Source organism: Schistocerca cancellata, chromosome 3 (genome assembly GCF_023864275.1).
Source record: "Schistocerca cancellata isolate TAMUIC-IGC-003103 chromosome 3, iqSchCanc2.1, whole genome shotgun sequence".
Lineage (NCBI taxonomy): Eukaryota > Metazoa > Arthropoda > Insecta > Orthoptera > Acrididae > Schistocerca > Schistocerca cancellata.
This window is the reverse complement of record NC_064628.1, coordinates 120,853,983-120,876,470: the sequence shown is the minus strand read 5'-3', so window position 1 is coordinate 120,876,470 and position 22,488 is coordinate 120,853,983. Positions and strand designations below refer to the sequence as shown.

The 22,488-nt window shown below is 37.5% G+C and overlaps 1 protein-coding gene and 2 non-coding genes across 4 annotated transcripts in view; all 3 read left to right on the top strand.

The window, feature by feature from the left end:
* LOC126177142 (myosin regulatory light polypeptide 9-like) overlaps positions 1 to 22,488 on the top strand; it is a 102,022-nt gene that overhangs the window by 66,734 nt on the left and 12,800 nt on the right. For both annotated transcript variants that reach the window (XM_049924413.1, XM_049924412.1), the window contains exon 3: positions 320 to 442. In XM_049924413.1, coding sequence (XP_049780370.1) covers positions 320 to 442 — 123 coding nt within the window. The remainder of the gene's footprint in view (positions 1 to 319; positions 443 to 22,488) is intronic.
* Positions 11,068 to 11,141, top strand: Trnat-ugu (transfer RNA threonine (anticodon UGU)). The gene has a single exon. It is a non-coding gene; the product is annotated as a tRNA-Thr (tRNA).
* Trnat-ugu (transfer RNA threonine (anticodon UGU)) lies at positions 11,616 to 11,689 on the top strand. The gene has a single exon. It is a non-coding gene; the product is annotated as a tRNA-Thr (tRNA).

Sequence of the window (22,488 nt, the reverse complement as noted above, 5' to 3'; positions counted from 1 at the left end):
GTAACAGTATAAGAGACTGGAATTATTGGCCACACTTCCACCTAACTGACAAATGCTTGAGCTCACAGTTCTCTTTGTCATTCAACAATTGTCATATTGGAAAAGACATTATATCTTGGAGAGAGTATTAAATAAAGATTATCCAGACTAAATGTTTTATGCAACAATAAAAAGTGTTTTACTAACTAGTATAAAGTCTTGTTGCATCTTTTTTTCTAACAGTTTATGAAAACCTGCACATGTCTCTTTCAGTAGTTCAAAATATGATCACACAACTATACAATCAATGTTTCACTCTATTATGTGTCTATCTTTTCAGGCATTTCAACTGTTTGACCTGGATAAAGATGGTGTGATTAGTTCTAAAGACCTAAGGCTAACATTTGCTACATTAGGACAGCCTGACATACCAGACACTGAAATTAAGCAAATGTTGTCAGAGGTAAGTTTTGTGGTAGTATTCAGCAGAGCACAGTTACTAAGAAGTTGATCCTGAAACACAAGGAAACAATAGCTCTTGCAATTATTAGATTCCTTGGTTTATTCAAAATTTCCCATTCGAGTTGCAGCGTACTGCAACAGCAGTAGTACACAATTGGTTGATAACACACTTCATAAGGACGATACTCATAATATCAGCTGCAAGGTAATCATACTCCAGGAAATGAGATTAAATGAAGAAGTGCTTTATAAGATCAGTTTAAAATAAAGGAAAGGAAACTATTCCGCTGTAGCAGATCAGTGCATAGAGCACAATAACACAGAAAACAATATTCACATGAGCTTTTGAGCACTAGGTCTTTTTTCTGGCAATAATACACACACTGCCTTTTCCTTATTTTATGTATTGCTCCAACCAGGAATTTCCATTATTGTTATAAGATCAAGTTATTAGGTTTAAAAGGTGAATCATCAGCTGTAATCCTTCATTAACTTATTGGGGTGTACTGTAATCTTATTTAATCATCAGCTGTAATCCTTCATTAACTTATTGGGGTGTACTGTAATCTTATTTAATAGAAGCAAGTATGACTCTGGTTAATAATAATGTCTAAAAATAAAAGTATAAATGTTCATTTGTTCAAAATCATGTATCTCTGAATTTTTTTTTTTACTGACTGCTTTGAAATTCTGCATGTTATTATAAAACTACAGGAGTGCCATATGGGTATAAATAAACATATATTAGATATATAATAAATAAAACTGTAAAATATACCACATGACACTATCATAGGTATATAAAAATGCACATATTTGAATGCAATATTGTGTGAAAATTTCAAAGTGGTTGGTGAAGAACTTTCAGAGATTTCAGATTTTGAATAAATGAATATAAGATCTTTGCTAACATCTTTAAAAATAATCGCTTTTGAAAATATAAGGTAATTGAACAGATAAAAAATCTATTCACCCAGCAGTGGCAGGAGAATGCTCATAGGAAGGTATTTAAGTCTGTAGGTTTCTGGAGGCAGTGGTTCTTCTTCTGACAGAAGGGTTGAAGGAAGAAGAGTGAAGAAAAAGAACTGGTGAGGTTTAGAAAAAGGAGTAAAGTTCAGAAAAACTGCCCAGAACCCCAAGTAAGAGCAGATCTACAGGACACAATGAGAAGGATATTCGAATAATAAATAAATAAATGCAACATTGTCTCAAAATTTCAAGGGACTAAGTTTTTGAACAAATGAACATTTATAAATAAAAGTGTAAAAGTTCATTTGTTCAAAATCGTAAACCCCTGAAAATTCTTCCCTGATTAATTTGAAATTTTGACACAACATTGCATTCGAATAAGTGCATGTTTTTATGTACCTGCTGGAGTGACATATGTAATATATAAATCTATATGTAATAATTATTGGGGGAACTCTATATAAAAACGTAAATAATCGTTTGTCAAAATGTTAAAATCTGTAAAGTTCTTCACTGGTTTCTTCAAAATTTTGACATACCTTTGCATTTGAATGCATGCATGTTTTTGTATACCTATTTTTTAAATATATATATAACTTCTTTGAATTTTACATACAAGTTTGTATTCAAATACTTGCATGTTGTTGTTTATCTATTTTCTTAATAAATAAATAAATCTGTCATATGTAAAGGGAAAACATTACCAAAAATCTCAGAAAGTACTTGAGCAATTTGCTTCAAATTTTTACATGTTAGTGTAATAAATGTTTGGACACACGCATACATACACATATTTATGGCTCATCAGCTTATGATTGTTATTAACCATTTTGAATGAAAATAGTGGTTTACACAGGCACACACACACACACAAACACACACACACACACACACACACACACACACACAAACACACACACACACACATGGAGTTATGCTCTTCGAAAGTCAGAATCACATGGTCTCGATAACATGCAGATATGGTACACCAGACAGCCTCTCTGGATGTATTTGAAGCGGGTACGTGTGGTATCTCCGCTTACAGTCACTCACGTGCAGTGAACCGGCTTTATCGCCGCGCCCACGCACTATGCTCAAGGGAGAGGCTTGGTGACAAAAAACGACTAAAGCAGTTTCGGGACAGGACACATTTATTCTTCCTACCGTTACAATAAATGACAAATACCATTTATCGCTTTTGTCCGTCCATATAGGTGTATTGCACTGGCGGCACGGCTTGATCACCGATCCCAGAGGGTATACACTCCAGTGATGAGCCGTGGCGCGACTGCGTGGACCGAGCGAGACAAAAGGCTGCGTCACTGAATGTTCTGCTCCTGGAGCGACCGGGGGTGCCGTAATGTCCGCAAAGAGGAGCGAAAGACGCTTTAACAGTACGGTGCACACTGCAGAACGGTGACTGCATTTACGACCATGCATACGCATTTACGGTGGAGTCACGTTGACTCAACACATGTGGTCCGCGGCAGGAGAACTGAGAGACGTGTGTCGCGTCACGTCGACTAGCTCGCACTGTCCGCCTGCTTTTGTCCCCGTGCGGTCCGGTGTGCCACGCACCGTTGCCAAAATTCGGCGTAACGGTACAGCTGCCCCTACTTGTGTCAGCAGTGCCGTAGTTCAGCCCTTCGTGCATTGGATGGTGCTGCCGCCACATATTCTCTTAAAAGAAGAATAGAATGAATAAAGGTGCTTGTGAATAGTCACATATGGCAAGTGCAACAGCGATCTGAATTTTCAGTAACAATAAAAAAGCCTCTAGGTCATGGGAGGGGGGGAGGGGGTACAATAGGAGATGGACAGAGCGATTGGAGGAAATGGGACAAATAAAATGGAAAAAATGAGCTGGATAGAGAGAGGGGGAGACAGAGGGGGGTAGGAAGAGATGGAGTAATGGGGGAGGTGAAGATGGGCAGATACAGGGGGAAGGAGGTAATGGATGGAGAGACAGGGAGAGAGAGTGAGAATGTGGAGATGGAGATGGGGAGTAGAAGATGGACAGAGAGAAGTAGAGCAGGTGATGGACACAGAGACAGTGAGAGGGAGTGGGCTGGAAGGGACTGAGAGAGAAAGGAGAAGATGAACAGAGAGAAGGGGGAGAAGGTGATGGTGAGAAGAGGGGCAAGGAGGAGGAACCCAAGAGATTAGGATGTATATGCAGCTCGCATGCATATTGGAAATGTGTGCTTTGCCTTTTCTTTCTTTTCCATTTAACCAGACTGAACCATAGCAATGTGTGGCCAGGGACAGTTAGTAATAACTTTAATAATAATATGTGTGAAAATGGCATGATAGATTTATATGATAGGTGACAATGTAATTAGAACAAAATGCCTTTTATAGATGGGAAAAATTATAAATGTTCTGCATATAACCATATTTACAAATTAATTTGTAATGTGAATGTAAAATGATTCATTTAACATAACTATGATTAGTCTATGGAACATGAAACTAACCAACTAACTGAGTGTACCAAGCAGAGGGTGTGGTTCAAGCTAATCATTGATTTGTATTGATGGCCTAGGCAATAATAAAGTCAAAATCTCTATGGGAAGTACTCAAATTATTTATTTACAGTTCATCATATTGAAGCCATATTAACAGCTGAGTGACAACACAACTCACAGATAGGCACAAATCATTAGAATAGGCTTTTGTGTCACATCTCTCTCTCTCTCTCTCTCTCTCTCTCTCTCTCTCTAAAATAGGAACTCTCAATTGTTTAACAAATACAAAATACAAGTAGTTCACTTTATGAAGATAAAGTAACAATGCTGGTCTCTTGGAATGATAAAAGTTTTGTTTCATTTTATTTCCCCTGTGTAGTTATGGGAGTATTTTACAGCAGACAGTCTGATAGTTGATGGAGAAGAGAAAAGAATAAAGAGTAAATGATAACAAAAGACAGAGAGAATTAACTACACTGAAATATTCAGAAACATTCATGAGAAGATGTCAGACAGTATAAAGAGAAGATTACAAGGAGAACAGTCAAATGCATCCAAACTATGAAGAAAACAAAACAGATAGTTATATTGGGTAGACATCATATCACATCAGTCAAGGTATCAGATGACTCTTTGATGATGAACCTTTAGATCATATTAATGGGGTTCAATGATGTTTTCAAAACTCTACATAATACACTAAAGGAAACAAAGACTCATATAATATCTCTTAGGTTTTCTCAGTGTAACTGATTAATGGTGTACACATGGGTGCTCTGCCAAGTTGTTGTTTCCATTCGATGCATGATATTTCAACAACTGACCCAGTCATCTTCTTCATATGCTGTAAAACCCACAGCACCTGGAGTAAGTGGCTGGGTTAGTGACTGAAACATTGTGCATGAAATGGAAACAACAAAAGAAGAAAAACCCCTGGAAATAATGGAATAACTGCAGATATTATAAAAGAAAAGGGAAAGGTGTTCAAAGCAAAACTTGCACAAATATCTATATGTGTCTCTTTATAAGGATGTCATCATATAATTTGATCAATACCATAATTGTTGTGTCAAGTGTTTATAATGAAAGTGAAGCTACTCACAGAGGTCCAGTGTGGGCTGTGGTTATCATATAGCAGTGAAACTTGGTAGATATGCATACATTAATGCATGACCAATTTACTCTGGAAAAAAAATTATTTCAGTTTTGGCCACCAGGTGCAAATCTGGTGCTGTGCACTGTTTGTATGGCAATATGACATTGACAGTGTCATTTGACAAGCCATTATATGAGTGAACATTGGTTACAGAGAAGAGCGACCATGTGCTTTTAGTGAAACTGTTTTATGTGAATAGCACCACTTACAGTGATGCACTGAGATAGGACCACTGGATGAAAGGTTTGAGGAGATGCCCTATGTCATTAAATGGTTTAACAAAGATGATCATGAAATTCAAAAACCTGTGTGACCTTGATGTGGTACCTGGAAATGTAAGGCTTCCTATGCTGGTGAAAATTATTGACAAGGTTGCTGTTGCTGTAACTGATCTTGCAGCAAGTGCTCCAGATAGTGCTAGTGCTCATGCAGTGTCACAAGAATTTCCTATCCCATGGTCAACACTAAAAAAAGTTTTGCAGGTTTATTACACTGGTAACCATACAAGATAAAGATGGTGCAGCACATGAAACCTCACAATCTACAGCAGTGTTCTCAATTTGCTCTTTGGTTTCTGGCATGGGTTGAAAAGTTGATGGCATGTGATCAGGCAGTATTTTATGCAGTGACCAGACACATTTTACACTACAGGGTGCAGTGAATACACAGAACTGATGAATTTGGGGTATTGCTAAACCATGTGTTGTGCATGAAGAGACCCTGTACTCACTGTGTGTGACTGTGTAGTGTGGATTCACTAGCACCTTTATTCGGTCCATTCTTCTACGAAGAGAATACACCCATAGGGACTGTCAGGTGTACTGTGATGTCTGCACATTATTGAGACCAAGTGATTCTCTATGTGTGTGTGTGTGTGTGTGTGTGTGTGTGTGTGTGTGTGTGTGTGTAAACCACTGTTTTCATGGAAGATGGTTAGTAATAAAATCAGCATTCTGCCTTTGTCACTTCTTTGACATTTTCTGCCCACATCCTGTTCTTCATCCATTACAATGGAAAAATTTCTATACATCTTTCTTACATTCACAGCACCCGATGTACACCTGTTGGCCAAAACTTGAACTATTTTTTCAGCAGAAATCAGTTCCACATTTAACACACTAGCATATCTAACAAATTTTGCTGCCATATAACAATTACAGCTTGCTCTGGACATCCATCAGAAGCTGCACTTTAATTACAACCATCCAATATTTTACATGAATTGAAGATACTCATAACTATAGGCCCATATGTCTTTTGTCAGTGGGATACAGAATTTAAAAAAAAAAATCCTTATTAATAATTTATACAAAAACTTCAGACTTTAAACAGGCAACATAAGCTGATTTCAAAAGTAGGTGTAGCACAATTGGCCATCTTCAAGCTGTCAACAATGCACATCAGTTACTTCTTTATATGGGGCTCACAGACTGTAAGAAATTAAGCTAGCAGCACTGCAGAACAAAAAAATGCAAACCACTGACATCAGTTTGTTGAATGACATGCACAGCAAGGTTAGAACTTCCACTCAATTACATCAAGCAAATATAATGATCAAAATTGAGAAAAGTATTAGGTGAAATGAGTCCACTTGCCCAACACTGTTTGTGCCACCCTTGGAAGAGGTTTTCAAATCATGTAACTGAGATCAAGAAGGAATATACATAAATGGATCTTATCTGGACAGTCTTCAGTTTGCACATAATAACTGCAGATAAAGATGTAGGAAATAAACACAGCAGGTATACCATTAGACCAAAGATTAACTAAAACAAGAAGAGGATAATGTATAACCTGTATCTTATAAAGATAGTCCGCCCCGGTAGCTGAATGGTCAGCGTGACAGACTGTCAATCCTAAGGGCCCGGGTTCGATTCCCGGCTGGGTAGGAGATTTCCTCCGCTCAGGGACTGGGTGTTGTGTTGTCCTAATCATCAACATTTCATCCCCATCGACGCGCAGGTCGCCGAAGTGGCGTCAAATCGAAAGACCTGCACCAGGCGATCTACCCGACAGGAGGCCCTAGCCACACGACATTTCCATTTGTCTTATAAAGATAATAGTGAAGATTATTAACAAAGTTATAGAAACAACAAATTTGTACAGTTAGTTGAGCTGAAATTAACAAGCAGATGGATTCTTCAAGAAATAAGCAGGCGAATAAAAATTGCTTAAATTTCATTTGGGAAAATGTATTTTCTATTCAGAAGTAACTGTGCAAATGGTGAGAATGGAACTAAGGAAATTCTGGGTCACACATCTCATAATATGAAAAAACCTACAGACCAATCTAATGGAAGACTGATAACATAAGGAAACAAGCAGCACAAATGTAGATCCAAAATTCTGATGATAGTAATGTATGGAGAAGTTTGAAAGAGGCCTGTATATAATAGTGGAGATAAATGTCTGATAATATTTATATAATATAATTGGATGGATAAAAAAATTTAGTCCCAAGCAGCAGCAGGAGAAAACACACATAAAGGTTAAAGAAATGTGGATGCTTTTAGTGCCAGTGACTCACTTGGAGGGTACCTTCCTGGGATCCATAAGCCTTCAGCCCCTGGTTTGGTTTAGATACATTGATGACATCCTTCCCACATGGACTCATCCTGAGCCTGGACAGTTAACATTTTTGGAATTTATGAATACATTCTTCCAATTAAATTTCATATGGTCTTCTTCCAAATCCCATGCCGCTTTTCTTTATGTTGACCTCATCCTCACTGAGGCTCAGCAACACAGTTCTCTTCACATTAAACCTACTAGCAAACAACAGTTCTTACATTCTGACAGTTACCATCATTTCTAAGTCAAACAATCCCTCCCATACAGCCTGGCCATTTGATGTCAGCATATTGTTCAGATGTAGACTCTTTAATGTAATACACCACCATCCTCACCTCAGCATCCACTGGACATAATTACCTCACCAGCCTGGCCCAAAGCAGATTTCTCAGGCCATTGTATCCATTCCTGGTATTGCTAACCCCTCCAAAAAACAACTTAGGGGTTACTTCTCATCTCTCAGTATTATTCTGGTATTGTATATATTAATCAGCTACTTTATCAAAGCCATGGCTTCCTAAAAATCATGTCGTATGATGAGATCCAGATTCTGTATGACATTTTGCCCACCACACCAATGTGTAATTTCAAACCTTTTTCTTTTCAGTTAAAGTTGTTTATGTGCTTTTTTTTGAGTTTGTAACTGCTTTCTCAGCTGTCACAGCCTCTAATGATATCTCCAACATTGGAAGACAGAATATTAGGCAGAGAAATATACCTTCAATCACACCCTAATGCCCATAAGACAAATACCATCACAAATTTGAACTCTGTAATTCCTTATATTGTACTCTGAAATTATGTGTGTGGAAGGATCTAAAATGTATATACATGGAATAATTTGTCGCAAAATTAAAGAAAGAAGAACAACACAGACAATGCAAATGAAGGATTGTAAACTTAATTTAGAGTTAGTTTACTGCCAAACAATTGGTAGGTGTAAAGCTGTAATTTGTTTTATATTTTTCTCATGTTTCATGAGACCATCCTAAGAAAGCTAACTGATTATGAAATGGGTTAGCTTTTACATAACTCGCACAGTGATTACAAACAAATTAAAATATGAGGCCTGCATATAAGTAATAGAATATAGTGGGAGAAGGCTCTAAGATACTGTGATGATTTTGTTTGCAAGATACAATGAATGTGTCACACAGAATCCTTTCAATTTGAAAAATCTGTTTTTTATCTCCTACCTCTTTCAGTTATACTGAAAACCTATAAGAAACTGAATCTATAAAATAACGTACATCTTTTAAAAGTATGGTGAAGGAAGTGTTATCCAAAATGAAAAATGTTTTGTGTTTAATGTTCTTCTGTAAATGCTGCAGTATTTAATTCCATAATGCTTCAGACTGTGCATAAATATTGAATATTCCACACAGTCAAATGGTTTTGTTTAAACAAAGAAAATTCACACTATCTTCAACTTATCACTTAGCACTGTCTGTGCCTTACCACAAAATAATAAACTGTTTTTGCTGTTGATCCAAACTGACGACACAAGTAACTAAGTAGTGCACAACTGTATGATGTACTGCTTTTCATTAGCCAACTTGACAGTTCATCATACTTGTATCAACCTGTACGCTTCATTGATTAAACAGCTGATTCTTACTCCTTATTACTTATTTCCGGTAGGTACATATGGCATAACTTGTAATGGTGGTCGCCTGCTTTGTTTCTTCGTTTGTTGTCCTTGGTGTCGATTTACTGGCTGAAAAAATAGGGTGTGGAGGTGCAATACTGCCCACTTGAAATGATGTAGCTGACAGATGCACAGTTGCGTTTCACAGTCTTTTACTTTCACTTTTCACAACCCCCCATATACACATTTAACATAGCCAGTTCACTATTGCTTAACTTTTAATAAGTCTCATTAATAGGTAGCAGGTGAACATCCACATAGTACAACAATAGTTTACTGTTGAACATCTACAAGCAGTTAAAACCTAACCACAAAGTTCACAGTTCTTGAAGAATAGAAAGGTGCATATGGAGCAGACGCTGTCATTGTTTTTACACACAGCCTAATTGTGTAACACTTATTCCACAGTTAAGATGAAGCGTTGTTGTTGTTCTAACCAACACAGGTTTTTCATCTGAAACTCCGCCATGGACTGACTGTCTCATGACCAAAAATTGTGCCCTTATATATCCTCACAATAATAGCTACTGAAACTATACATTGTCTAAGTTAAATTTACAGAAACTACAGTTAAAACTTAACTCATTAAATTAACCGAATACATCGAAAAATTGGTTCTTTTTAGCAGTTTGTTCTCATATAAGAGTTAGGCTGAATTCTTTGTTTAAATGATGAAATTAACAGATATAGTTATGTGAACAATAGTTTTGACAAAACTGATAAATACTTTGCAATTAATTAAGGGCTGGCTTTGCTAACATGTTTTCGAAGAGAGCCAAATGGATACTTTAAGATTATTAGCATTTCATCTTCCAAATGTTTACAATTAGTACAGAATTTATATATGTTTATATGTCAACAATAGAATTTAAGTTACGAAACAATCACAGATTTCACCCTATGATGAAATATACTAACTAGGAATAGTCAAAATAAATTAGAAAATCAATTACATACCTAAAACTAAGCACAAAATTAGATCTGGTGTTATATTCTTTAAAACTGAGAGTCAACCTTTCTCTTTTATGAAAATGCAGATTATATTCACATATGTTAATGGTAATTAGTTAAAAGTGAAAAACGAATTTAAGGAGGCAGATGGTAAAAAAAAGAGGGGAAGTGAAAGTATCCCAGCTTGCTTCGTCACAAACTGTCATTGGCCACCAGCTTGTAAAACTTCAGCATACTTGTCCATACCAATAAAGTACTGATTTAACTTATTAACAGAAAATGGGTATTGAAATACTCTGGATTACACTAATAAATTGCTAACAGGTTGGCGAGCACTCATATTATGCTCCAATATTATTTTCACAGCAGACAATCCTTATCATTGCCACAGTCATTTTCATCAGCCACTTGACATCCACTATTCGATGATGGCCACCTCCAGACTTATTGCTAATTATATATATATGAAGACAGTAACTTGTTCTCGCAAGAACAGTTACTGTTGATGACCGTGCTGCTTTTCCTTGGAATAAATGATGACTAACTGACAACCTCAGCTGCCGACAGGTGTTGTTGATATACCTCGATGTGGACAGCTGAAAATGTGTGCCCCGACCGGGACTCAAACCCAGGATCTCCTGCTTACATGGCAGACGCTCTATCCATCTGAGCCACCGAGGACACAGATGAATAGAGCGACTGGAGGGACTTATCCCTTGCACACTTCCCATGAGACTCACATTCCCAACTGTCCACAATTCTACATATGTATTGTACCTTATAGACATTTGCCCACCCACTCATAACTTGCGCATGGGAAGCGTGCAAGGGATAAGTCCCTGCAGTCACTCTATTCATCTGTGTCCTCGGTGGCTCAGATGGATAGAGCGTCTGCCATGTAAGCAGGAGATCCTGGGTTCGAGTCCCGGTTGGGGCACACATTTTCAGCTGTCCACATCGAGGTATATCAACAACACCTGTTGGCAGCTGAGGTTGTCAGTTAGTCGTCATTTATTCCCAGGAAAAGCTGCATGGTCATCAACAGTAACTGTTCTTTCGAGAACAAGTTACTGTCTTCAGATATATATATATATATATATATATATATATATATATATATATATATATATATATATATATATATATATATATATATATATATATATATATATATATATATATATATATATATATATAGTTAAAGGCTACCCAGCCATTGACCTACGTCTGTGCAAATGCGTACAGGTTGCCCAAACTCTTACGGAAATCGCCAAAGCGTGCGGGAGTAATGAGTGGGTGGGCAAATGTCTATAAGGTACAATACATATGTAGAATTGTGGACAGTTGGGAATGTGAGTCTCACGCGAAGCATGCAAGGGATAAGTCCCTGCAGTCGCTCTATTCATCTGTGTCCTCGGTGGCTCAGATGGATAGAGCATCTGCCATGTAAGCAGAAGATCCCGGGTTCGAGTCCCGCTCGGGGCACACATTTTCAGCTGTCCACATCGATGTATATCAACAGCACCTGTCGGCAGCTGAGGCTGTCAGTTAGTCATCATTTATTCCTAATTGATTAACCTTCCACTTTTGAATGGGTTTCATTTCTCACCACTATAAACCAAAACTGGCAAAACATAGTGAAAATTAAATTTAAGTTTTAGACTCACCAGAAGCTTAGTTTTGAGAACTGTTCAGTTTACTAAAAGCACTAAAGGCCAGTTTTACGTTTCTGCTTATTTCTTTTCTTATCCATCCCACAGTTGTCTTCAACTACTATAACTACAGGAACTCATCAACTAGTTCTATGATTTTGTAGTTAATTTCTGCAATTTTCTTTTAGAAGTGAAGTTATATATTAATTTAGTCTTTTTGTAATTGATTTTCTGTCCTAATTTCAAACTCTATTAATTATTATAAGTCTATTAATCAATGGTACAAATTAATTTATGAATTTATCTGGACTAAAGGAAAACTGTATAATGTTATCAAAAAACTCAAGGGCGAAAAGCAATGGTGGTTTAGGGCAGGTATTCCTTCTACATTTCCCCAGTTTAAGAATCTAAAAACATACCCCAGGACTGCTGAGAACAGTTTTGATGGTACGGAATTTTATTTTCCTTCATACCACCTCACATTTCCAAACAATTTTGCATAATGCGTGTTCCTATTATGTAAGGGTGAAACTCTCATTTTTCATTAATAGTCACCACATTACATTTGAAATTTCTTTAGATTTGCCTCCTTCATGCCTCCAGCATCTTCTGCTGGTTGCCACAATATTTCTTTCTTTTCCCTAGCATTTACACCATCTACTATAGGGTTCTTTTCTTTCTTTCTTTTTTTCTTAGAATTTGACAAATTTTATTTTACTATTAACATTGTGGATGGATGCCCTTCCTGTTGCCAAATCCATCAAGATTACATAATGGAGGGAAGACTTATGTACCATCTGTCTGTGAATCATGTAAACTTTCTTTTGTATGTTATTATATGAGGGTCGTTCAATAAGTAATGCCCCACATTTTTTTTCTCAGAACATATTGTTTGTTAAGAGTCAGAATTCAGTGGCAATATACATCACCATGTCTTGTCCATGTCCTATTCTTCTACATAGTCTCTATCACTTTCTACGGCCATACGCCAATGTTGTGGAAGAGCACGTATTCCCTGCTGGTAAAAGCTCTTGTCCTGTAGGCGTAGCCATGTTTCCATTGCATGACTGACGCTCTTATCTTCAAAAGACAGAAAGGGCTCTCCTTCAGTCTCAGAATGCTCCAACAATTCAGATTAAATGGACTTTCTTTGATTTATGGTCCACTGTGAGCATTCATTATGAGCACCTCTTTGAATATCCGAGAGTCTCAATCATTGCAGACACACTTCCAATGCTGACCAACAACTGTAGAGCCAATTGTCGAGTTGTGATGCACTGGTCAGCACAAATAATGGCTTCCACATGATTCAGCATGTCTGGAGCAATGGCTGTGACAGGATATCCCAAGTGTGGCTGATCATGGAGCTCTGTTTCGGCATGTCTTGAGGCTGTAACTTTCTTTACCCATTGCCCAACTGTACTCATATCAACTGCAGCATCACCATACACTGCAAACATTTAATTTCTGATGTTCACCACAATTTCCTTTTCTGCACACAAGGATTCAATAACAGCACACTGCTTGTAATGTGAGTCATATGTAGACGCCATTTTGATGCTGTGCTATGGTTCTGCTATCCGCCAGAATGATTCGAAACTTCACTGGCTCACAGAACAAACATCAAATGTGAAGCACCAACAAGGATGTTTGTCTACATATATTAATGGCTTATTTAAAAAAATGTGGCGCATTACTAATCAAATGACCCTCATATTTTAACTATTTATTACTGTAGTCATCTACATTTCCCACACATAACCTCAGACTTCAAGAAGAATGTAATAATTGCAATTCCAAAGAAAGCAGGTGCTGACAGATGTGAAAATTACCATACTATTGGTTTAATAGATCATGGTTGCAAAATACTAATACGAATTCTTTACTGGAGAATGGAAAAACTGGAAGATCCAGAACTTGGAGGAGATCAGTTTGGATTCTGGAGAAATATAGGAACATGTGAGGCAATACTGACCCTTATCGTATCTTAGAAGACAGATTAAGGAAAGACAAACTGACATTTACAGCATTTGTATACTTAGAGAAAACTTTTGACAATATTACTGGAATACTCCCTTTGAAATTCGGAAGATAGCAGGTGTAAAATACAGGGAGTGAAAGGCTACATACAATTTGTACACAAACCAGGCAGCAGTAATAAGAGTCAAAGGGCATGAAAGAGAAGCAGGGAGTGAGACAAGGTTGTAGCATATCTTCAATGTTATTCAGTCTGTACATTGACGAAGCAGTAAAAGAAACCAAAGAAAAATTTGGAGTAGGAGTTAAAGTTCAGGGAGAAGAAATGAAAACTTTAAAGTTTTCCGATAACATTGTAATCCTGTCAGAGACAGAAAAGGATTTGGAAGAGCAGTTGAATGGAATGTACATAGCCTTGGAAGAGGATATGAGATGAAAACTGACAAAAGCAAAACAAAGATAATGGAATGTAGTCGAATTAAATCAGGTGATGTTAAGCGAATGAGATTAGGAAACAAGGCACTTAAAGTAGTATATGAATTTTGCTATTTAGACAGCAAAATAACTGATGATGGCCAAAGTAGGGGGTATAACATTAGACTGGCAATGGCAAGAAAGGAATTTCTGAAGAAGAGGAATTTGTTAACCTCAAATATAGATCTAAATGTTCATATTTCTTTTCTGAAAGTATTTGTAAGAAGTGAAACTTGGATGATAAGCAGTTTAGACAAAAGGGAACAGAAGATTTTGAAATGTGGTGCTGCCGATGAATGTTGACTATTAGATGGGTAGAGCATGTAAATAATGAGGTGGTACTGAATAGGACTGGGGATACAAAAAAATTTGTGGCACAAGTTGACAAAACAAAGGACTCAGTCGACAGGACACATTCTCAGACATGAAGGGATCACAAATTTAAAATTTAGTATTGGTGGGAAGTGGGGGGGGGGGGGTTAAATATTGTAGAGGGAAACCAAGAGATGAATACAGTAAGCAGATTCAGAAGGATGTAGGCTGCAATAGCAGTTCAGAGATGAAGAGGCTCACACAGGATAGAGTAGCATGGAGAACTGCATTAAACCAGTCTTTGGACTGAAGACCACAAGAACAACAACATTACTGTATCCTATGAGGTGAAATTTGGGACCAGATCAGCATTTGCCTAAACAAGCATGGAAAACCACCTAAAAGCCACACACAGGCTGCCCAGTGTACCCACAAATAGTTGTTAATCCGCTGCATGGATTAAGTCCAGGTCTGGCTCACCTCCATGATTCACAACCTATCTCACTGAATGTTACGCTATATGAGCAGGTCTGTTGGTTACCACAATACATTTGTGAAATAATCACACCTTTCAATTGTTGAACTTGCTGCTTAATTTAGTCTTGTAGAGCTTCCCATTTGTAGATAAATTCTCATAATCTGCATTTCTGATTTCTTGTCTGATGAATATCATTCTCTCTTGCTTTGCATCTTTCTTTACTCAGCATCTCACTAGCCTATAATGATTTGAAATTTAAAACTGATTTAGGACAATCACAATCTGTACAATTTCATTAGCAACTGACAAAATGTAGGCAATCTAACATTTAGTTGGCTCCTGTTGAGATTATTTTCTATTTCTTTTGTTGCGAACAATTTTTTTTAAAGTTCTCACCTGTTGCTCTTTATGTTGAATTTTAATAAGTCTTAACACTGACTTATCTGTAATGTATACTGTGAGGTGGGGTCTCTGAGACCCCTGTTGTAACTGAGACTTAATGTGCAAATAATTTTAATTTTTTTATTTAAGTTATTTAATATTTATTTTTAAATTATTTAAGTGTTGTTTAAATAATCATTGTTGACATTACTGCACTAAATATATCCTGCAGTGCTTTACTTTTTATCATACCGAAATAACATGTTTGTGCAGTTTTTTACACATTACATAAACAAACTGTTAGAGAAGTGAATTTTACTTTCTGAAAAAATGTAGTATCTTTGTAGCAAGTAAATTTTAAAATAAAACTAAATTTCAGGTTTTGAACACACATACAAAAATTGCCCCCATATACATTTTTCTTTATCACCATTTGAGAGAATTTGATTTTATTGGAGAAACAGAAAGTTCCCGATCACAATTTTCCTGAAGTTCTTCCTCTAAATAATCCTCCGCTAGAAGAACTGTGATTACTGGCTATTGTATTAGGTTGGTGCATAAGTTCCTAACATTTTTCCATAAGTTTAATAAACACGACAGATACAGATAACAGACTTTAGTCATGAATAATATATTCTCCTTCACTATTTACTACAGTCTGCAATTCTGGAGTAACTTTTTGATTCCACTATGGTAGAAATCATGTGGTTTTGGGGTGAATAACTCATTGAGCCATGTATGGAGCACATTTTCATCTAGAAAGAAAATTCCTTCAAGGTTGTTTTACAGAGAGTTGAAGAGCTGAACACCTGAAGGTGCAAAAATCAGGTGAACAAAGTGGGTGTGGAATGAATTCTCTACCACACTCCTGCATAGTGTTTTCTGTCAGTTTAGCAGAATGCGGATGGGCAATATTGTGAAGTAGCATCTCTTCACACAACTTCTTGGTCATCGGTCTTGGATTGTGTCTGCAAGACATCACAGCTGTTGACAATAAATGTCAGTAGTAATGGTCACACATAAGGAGAGCAATTCGTAATAAACCACAACAGTGGTCCACCAGATGCATAACATTATCTTTTGTGGATGCACACAGATCTTTGCACGGGGAGTTGCTGCTTTGTTTGGGCTGAATCATTCCTTTCTTTTTCTTATGCTAGCATAAAGACACCATTTATCATGACCATTAATGATACAGGATAGGAATTGTCAGTGTTGTTCTTAGTAATGAGTAAGCAGAGATATACACATGGCCACCTAATGATTTTTGTGATTTTGGTTTAGAGCATGCAATTCACATACACCAAATTTTTTAACCTTCCCCATCACATCCAAATGTCACACAATGATAGAATGACCACAGTTTGGCAGTACTTGAGTACAATGATGTGGATCATTTGAGTACTGCATTTAAACGATATTCATCAAATCTCGAAGGTCTTCCTGAATGTGAACAGTCACTAATGTCAAAACAATCCTTCTTAAAATGAGAAAACCATTTTCTTGCCATGCTCTGTCCAATGGCATTATCCTCATACATGGCAAAAATGTTTCTGCCTGCCTCTGCTGCAGTCACCCCTCTGTTGAACTCTAACAGAAGCATATGTTGGAAATCTTCTGATTTCTCCACTTGGCACTCCATTTTCTAATATCCACAGCTCCACTCACCATCTCCAAATGACAAAATGACAAAATATGACAGTGAATTACAAATAAAAAAGACAATTGATAAGTAAACCCACAGTAAGTGGAATACTAACATGCAAAACAAAAATGCTTCGAATTTTTGCACCAACCTAATAAAATCTTCATCTTGTCCTATATCACTGATATCTTTCTGCATCCACAGACCAATAATTTTGTCAAACTTAGGATTGTTAAAATTGAAATGTTCCTGCAGACACATTTCATATTATACTGAGCAAAACAGGTATGTAGTTCACAAGGCTCCGTCTAGGAAACCCAAAAACATGTCAACAACAGACAGAGAAGGCAATAATGCAACTGACAATACAGTATTGTAGGATTGGTTATTTAAGGGAAAAAGGAAGTGGAGGGTTATAGAAGCATTCCACCAGAATTGATCTTGGAGAGTGAGTTCAAAAATTTTCATGCTTTGTGAGAGACCACCCTTTGTGAGTCAATGGTTAATGTACAACCTCAGTTCTTTCTATAATCACACCTTAAGTTCCCCATTGACAACTCACTTTTTAATGTTTGTCTCACTTTTGTATTAATATCCCCTGTATCACACTGTAGTGGTATTTTCTATCATTTTTGTTTTGTAACTGTTTGTAGTGATCCTCTAACTCCTCATTACAAAATCAGCACATTTGGTGCAAAAACCTGAACATATTTTGTTCATGATGAATATCTTCCTATTATTTCTGCAAGACCCCTGTAATGCTGTAAATCATTTTTTATTTACAATTAAGCCTGCACCTGAATTATATCTCTGATATTCTCCTTTGTAGTAAAACAAATATCATTCTTATTTGATTTAATCTTCATTATCACTGCCCTTCTGGTAAATATCCCATGTGATGTCATTTTACACCTCTTCCTGCTCCACTGACTCGTTTTCAATTCCTAAAGTTCATCTACTAATTTTTATTTAGGTGCACTTACTTGAACTAGTTGGGTTTTCAGCTCCTTTTATTGTTTATCCAGCCCAAATTTCATGTAGCAAGATTTGGGGAAAGCAGTAGCAAGATTTGGGGAAAGCAATGGCTGGGTGTTTTCCATGGCCTAAAGCCACCTATGCGCTCCCTCATACCACTACTCCCAATATTTTTTCAAATGGGCTCGAATACCAAAAGATCAGTGTCCAAAGAACTCACACACATGACCAGCAACAACCCTACCTGCAGTACAGTAGCCAGCCAGTATCCAATGAGTTTGACAGGGTACATGAACATTGCCAAACTTTGACAGAGCTATGTTAACATCAATCGATCCCAGGCCTCCTGCCACTTTCAAACGTCAGTTTCTCTAAATTTTCTCAATAGTGTATGTTGAAAAGAATGTTGCCTTCACTCCAAGGATCTCCATTTGAGTTCCTGAAGCACCTCTGAAATTCATGCATGTTGTAACAAATCTAGCAGCTTTTCTCTGAATTGCTTGGATATATTCCTTAAATCTACCTTGTTGGGGATGCCAAACACTCAAACAGAACTTAAAAATGTGTCACACTAGTGTCTTATACTGTTTCTTTTACAGATGAGCCACATTTTCCTAAAATTCTCCCAATAAACTGAAGTTGACCATTTGCCTTCCTTACTACAGTTCTAATGTGTTTATTTAATTTCATATCGCTTTGCAACGTGTCATGAAATGAAATGATCATATGGCATTTTTAGCTGGGATACACCATCTAGTATAGTTGGCCATCTGGTGCAGGTCTTTTTATTTGACACCGCTTCAGCAACTTGCACATCAATGATGATGAAATGGTTATGAGGACAACGTGACATGCAGCCCTCAGGTGGATTAAATCTCCAACCCAACCAGGAATTGAACCTGGGCCTCCTGCATAGCAGTCAGTTGCCTTTACCACTCAGCTACAGATGTGGATGCTTTGCAACATTATGCCTAGTTATTTAATTGGCGTGGCTGTGTCAAGAGCACATCACTAATGCTGTACTCAAACATTATGGGATTGTTTTCCCTACTCATCTGCAGTAACTTACAATTTTCTACATTTAGAGCTAGCTGCGATTCATCACACCAACTAGAAATTTTGTCTAAGTCATCGTGTATTCTCTCTAATGAACAGTCATTGTCGAAGACAACTTACTGGGTTTCTATTATGTGAGAGGTCCTTGAAGCACTCACATACCTGGGAACTAATTATGTATGCTCGTACCTTCATTAACAATCTGCAGTGGAGCCCCATGTCAAACACTTTTTGGAAATCTAGGAATATTGTACCTGCCTGTTTCCCTTCATCTATAGTTTGCAGGTTATCATGTGAGAAAAGGACAAGTTGACTTTTGTATGAGTGATGCTTTCTAAAACCATGCTGATTTGTGGACAGAACTTATCTGTCTCAAGGAAATTTATTATATTCAAACTGAGAGTACATTCAAGAATTCTGCAGCAAACTGATGTTAAGAATATTGGTCTGTAATTACGCAGGTTCATTCTTTTGCCCTTTATGCAGCAGTGACCTGCACTTCTTTCCAGTTGCTTGGGACATTGTACTGGCCAAGAGATTTGCGACAAATGCAAGCTAAAAAGGGGGCAGTGCCATTGAGTACTCTTTAACCCAATCATAATTTCATCTTGACTTGGTGACTTATTTGTTTTAAACTCTTTCAGTTGTTTCTCTATGCCAGGGATGCCTGTTATTATGTCCTCCATGCAGGAATCTGGATGCTAGACAAACAATGGTATGCTTTCTATTTTCATGTATGAACAATTTCTTAAATGTGAAGTTTGAAACTTCAGATTTCCTTTTGCTACCTTCTTCTACCGCACCAGACTGGTCAACAAGAAGTGGGCAGAAGCATTTGACCCAATTAGCAACTTTACGTAGGACCAGAATTTTCTCAGGCTCTCAGCAAGATCTTTCGCTAAGGTGGTAGTTGCACACCAATCTTATTATAGATGCACAAATATCTACAAACTTTTTCCTGTCATCGTTTGTGTATTCTCTTTTGAATCAGGAGTGCAACAGCCTTTGCTTCCCCATCATTTTCAGAATTTTGCCATTCACCCATGATGGGTCTTTTCTGTCCTTAATCAACTTATTCAGCGCATACTTCTCTAGAGCACAATTTACAATCCATTTAAACTTTGCTTATAATCATTCCCATCACACTGGAACTAAATGATGTCTATTCATTGTCTAAGTGGGATGTTAACAACTGCCTATCTGCCCATTCCCCCAAAATACTCTACCATCTTTCTTTATTTGTTTATTAACTTCCGTAACCATCATGACTATGACAACATCATGTCTGCTAACCCTGTTTCTCTGCTGAAACCATCAATAAGGTCAGATCTGTTTACAGCTACTAGGTTTAAAATATTTCCATTGTGTATGGGCTGTTGAACTATCTGCTCAAGATAAGTTTTGGAAAATATATTCAAAAACACATGTTCAATAGTATTGTCTGTCCATACCCCCTGCATTGAATTCATAGAGATCCCAATCTGTAGTTGGTAGCTTAAAGCCATCTCCAACTAATATTGCATGATCTGTGTGCTTCCACAAGTCAGTATGCAGAATTTTACTTTCAAATCCACTGAAAGCTGCATGTTGATTCTCCTAACACTAATTTTGGCTTTCTTTGGTTTTTGTTTGTCTGTGAGGCTTTGGCTGTATTTAAACTTTTGCCTTTCTTGGTTTTTGTTTGTCTGTGAGGCTTTGGCTGTATTTAAATTTGCAGTGATGCTCTTTCTGCTTAGGGAGCAGATTCATAAAACAGCTGTCAAACCACAGTTTGCCTTTTCCATCCCTCACAACTTTGCTCAGCACACTAAAGCATGTTATATAATGCTATTAAACTTTGTCCATCAATACTCAATGTTGTTAGTGCTGGATATAAAATTTTCAAACTGACAACTCAAGTAATCTGAAATATGTTTCTTGTCAATCTTGCTCAGCAGAAAAATCTTCCTACATTTCTTTGTTCCTGTTTACAGCCATTTTCAATGATGCTGTAACAGCTTCCACTCTTTTACACTAACTGAGTTGAAAACTTAAGGTCTGTTTGCCACCAGCAGCTCTACAATATTACCTGCAGAAGTTGGTTCTCTGATGAATTGCACAACAAAATTCTTTGATAAGGCATTAGAAAAATTTCACATGATTCCCTGTCCCTACTACCTACCCTAATCACCACCTAATACCACAAAATGACCAGAAAATTTATGCAAAATATTCTCCAAGTTTCCCCTCAAATGTTACACCACTAATGTTCCTGAGATGGGGGTTGGAGGAATCTATAAAAGTATCTAATGAGAACATTTGACCCAACTTTAACATTTGTCTTCATCCAAATTATTTTGCATTTGTAATCTGTACTAATCTCACAAGAAATTATCATATTTTAATGGCTATAAACACATCTATATCATAAACATTAAAATTATCTTAGTGATATACATACCAATTGCAGTTTGGAATTCTTATAATGAGTTCAACGCTACCTGGAAGCAGGATGCATTTTATTGGATCTGTGGGGGGGGGGGGGGGGGGGGGGGGGGGGACTTCTCTATCCTAAACATCCACATGTGCATGCCACACTTACTCCACTACCCTACTAGCCACTTCCCACGCATAGTGCACATCTGATCTATTCTCCCCCTTAATAGAGGAGGCCACAAGACCTGCATTCAACATAATCATATAATCATCTGAGACACTGTTTTAAGCCTTCCACTCAGCTCAAAATGATAGTTCTGGTTCCATTCCACAGGTAAGCCTAGCTGTCTTCACTAAAGCACCCAGACACCTGCAGGACCTGAGAATGGCCTTTGAAACAAAGTTGCAAGCATCACTCATGCCTACATGAGGCACAGTTTGCAGTTATGTGCACCCACTGTGCTAAATCACTGCTGACAGAGTCTCTTCCACATTTCAGATTAGACTCCCCAGTAGGAAACAGAGTAGACACTGGCCTTCTTTACTGACCAGCCTGCTGTTTCCCTTGAGAGCTTCCTAACATTGTAGCTCCTAATGACATGCAGTCCCACCCTCTGCACTTATCTGGACCTCTCAGGAAGATCAGCTACAGTCCCAATGTGCAAAGCATCCCATGCTGTTCAGATGTACTTCCAGCAGTAGGCATATTTTTAAGACATGTGGGGGGGGGGGGGGGGCTACTGTGCAGCTGGTACCCATGCTTGCTTTCCACCCCAAGATACATGATCTCACCACTGTTCACCAATCAGGGTCAGGTAAGTGTTGTCCAGCCAGGAAGTGCAAATCAGAGGGTGCAGTGGCATCAGGGACTCCAGGTATCATTATAGGCTCCAGCTGGACAAAGTCTTCATATCAGGTG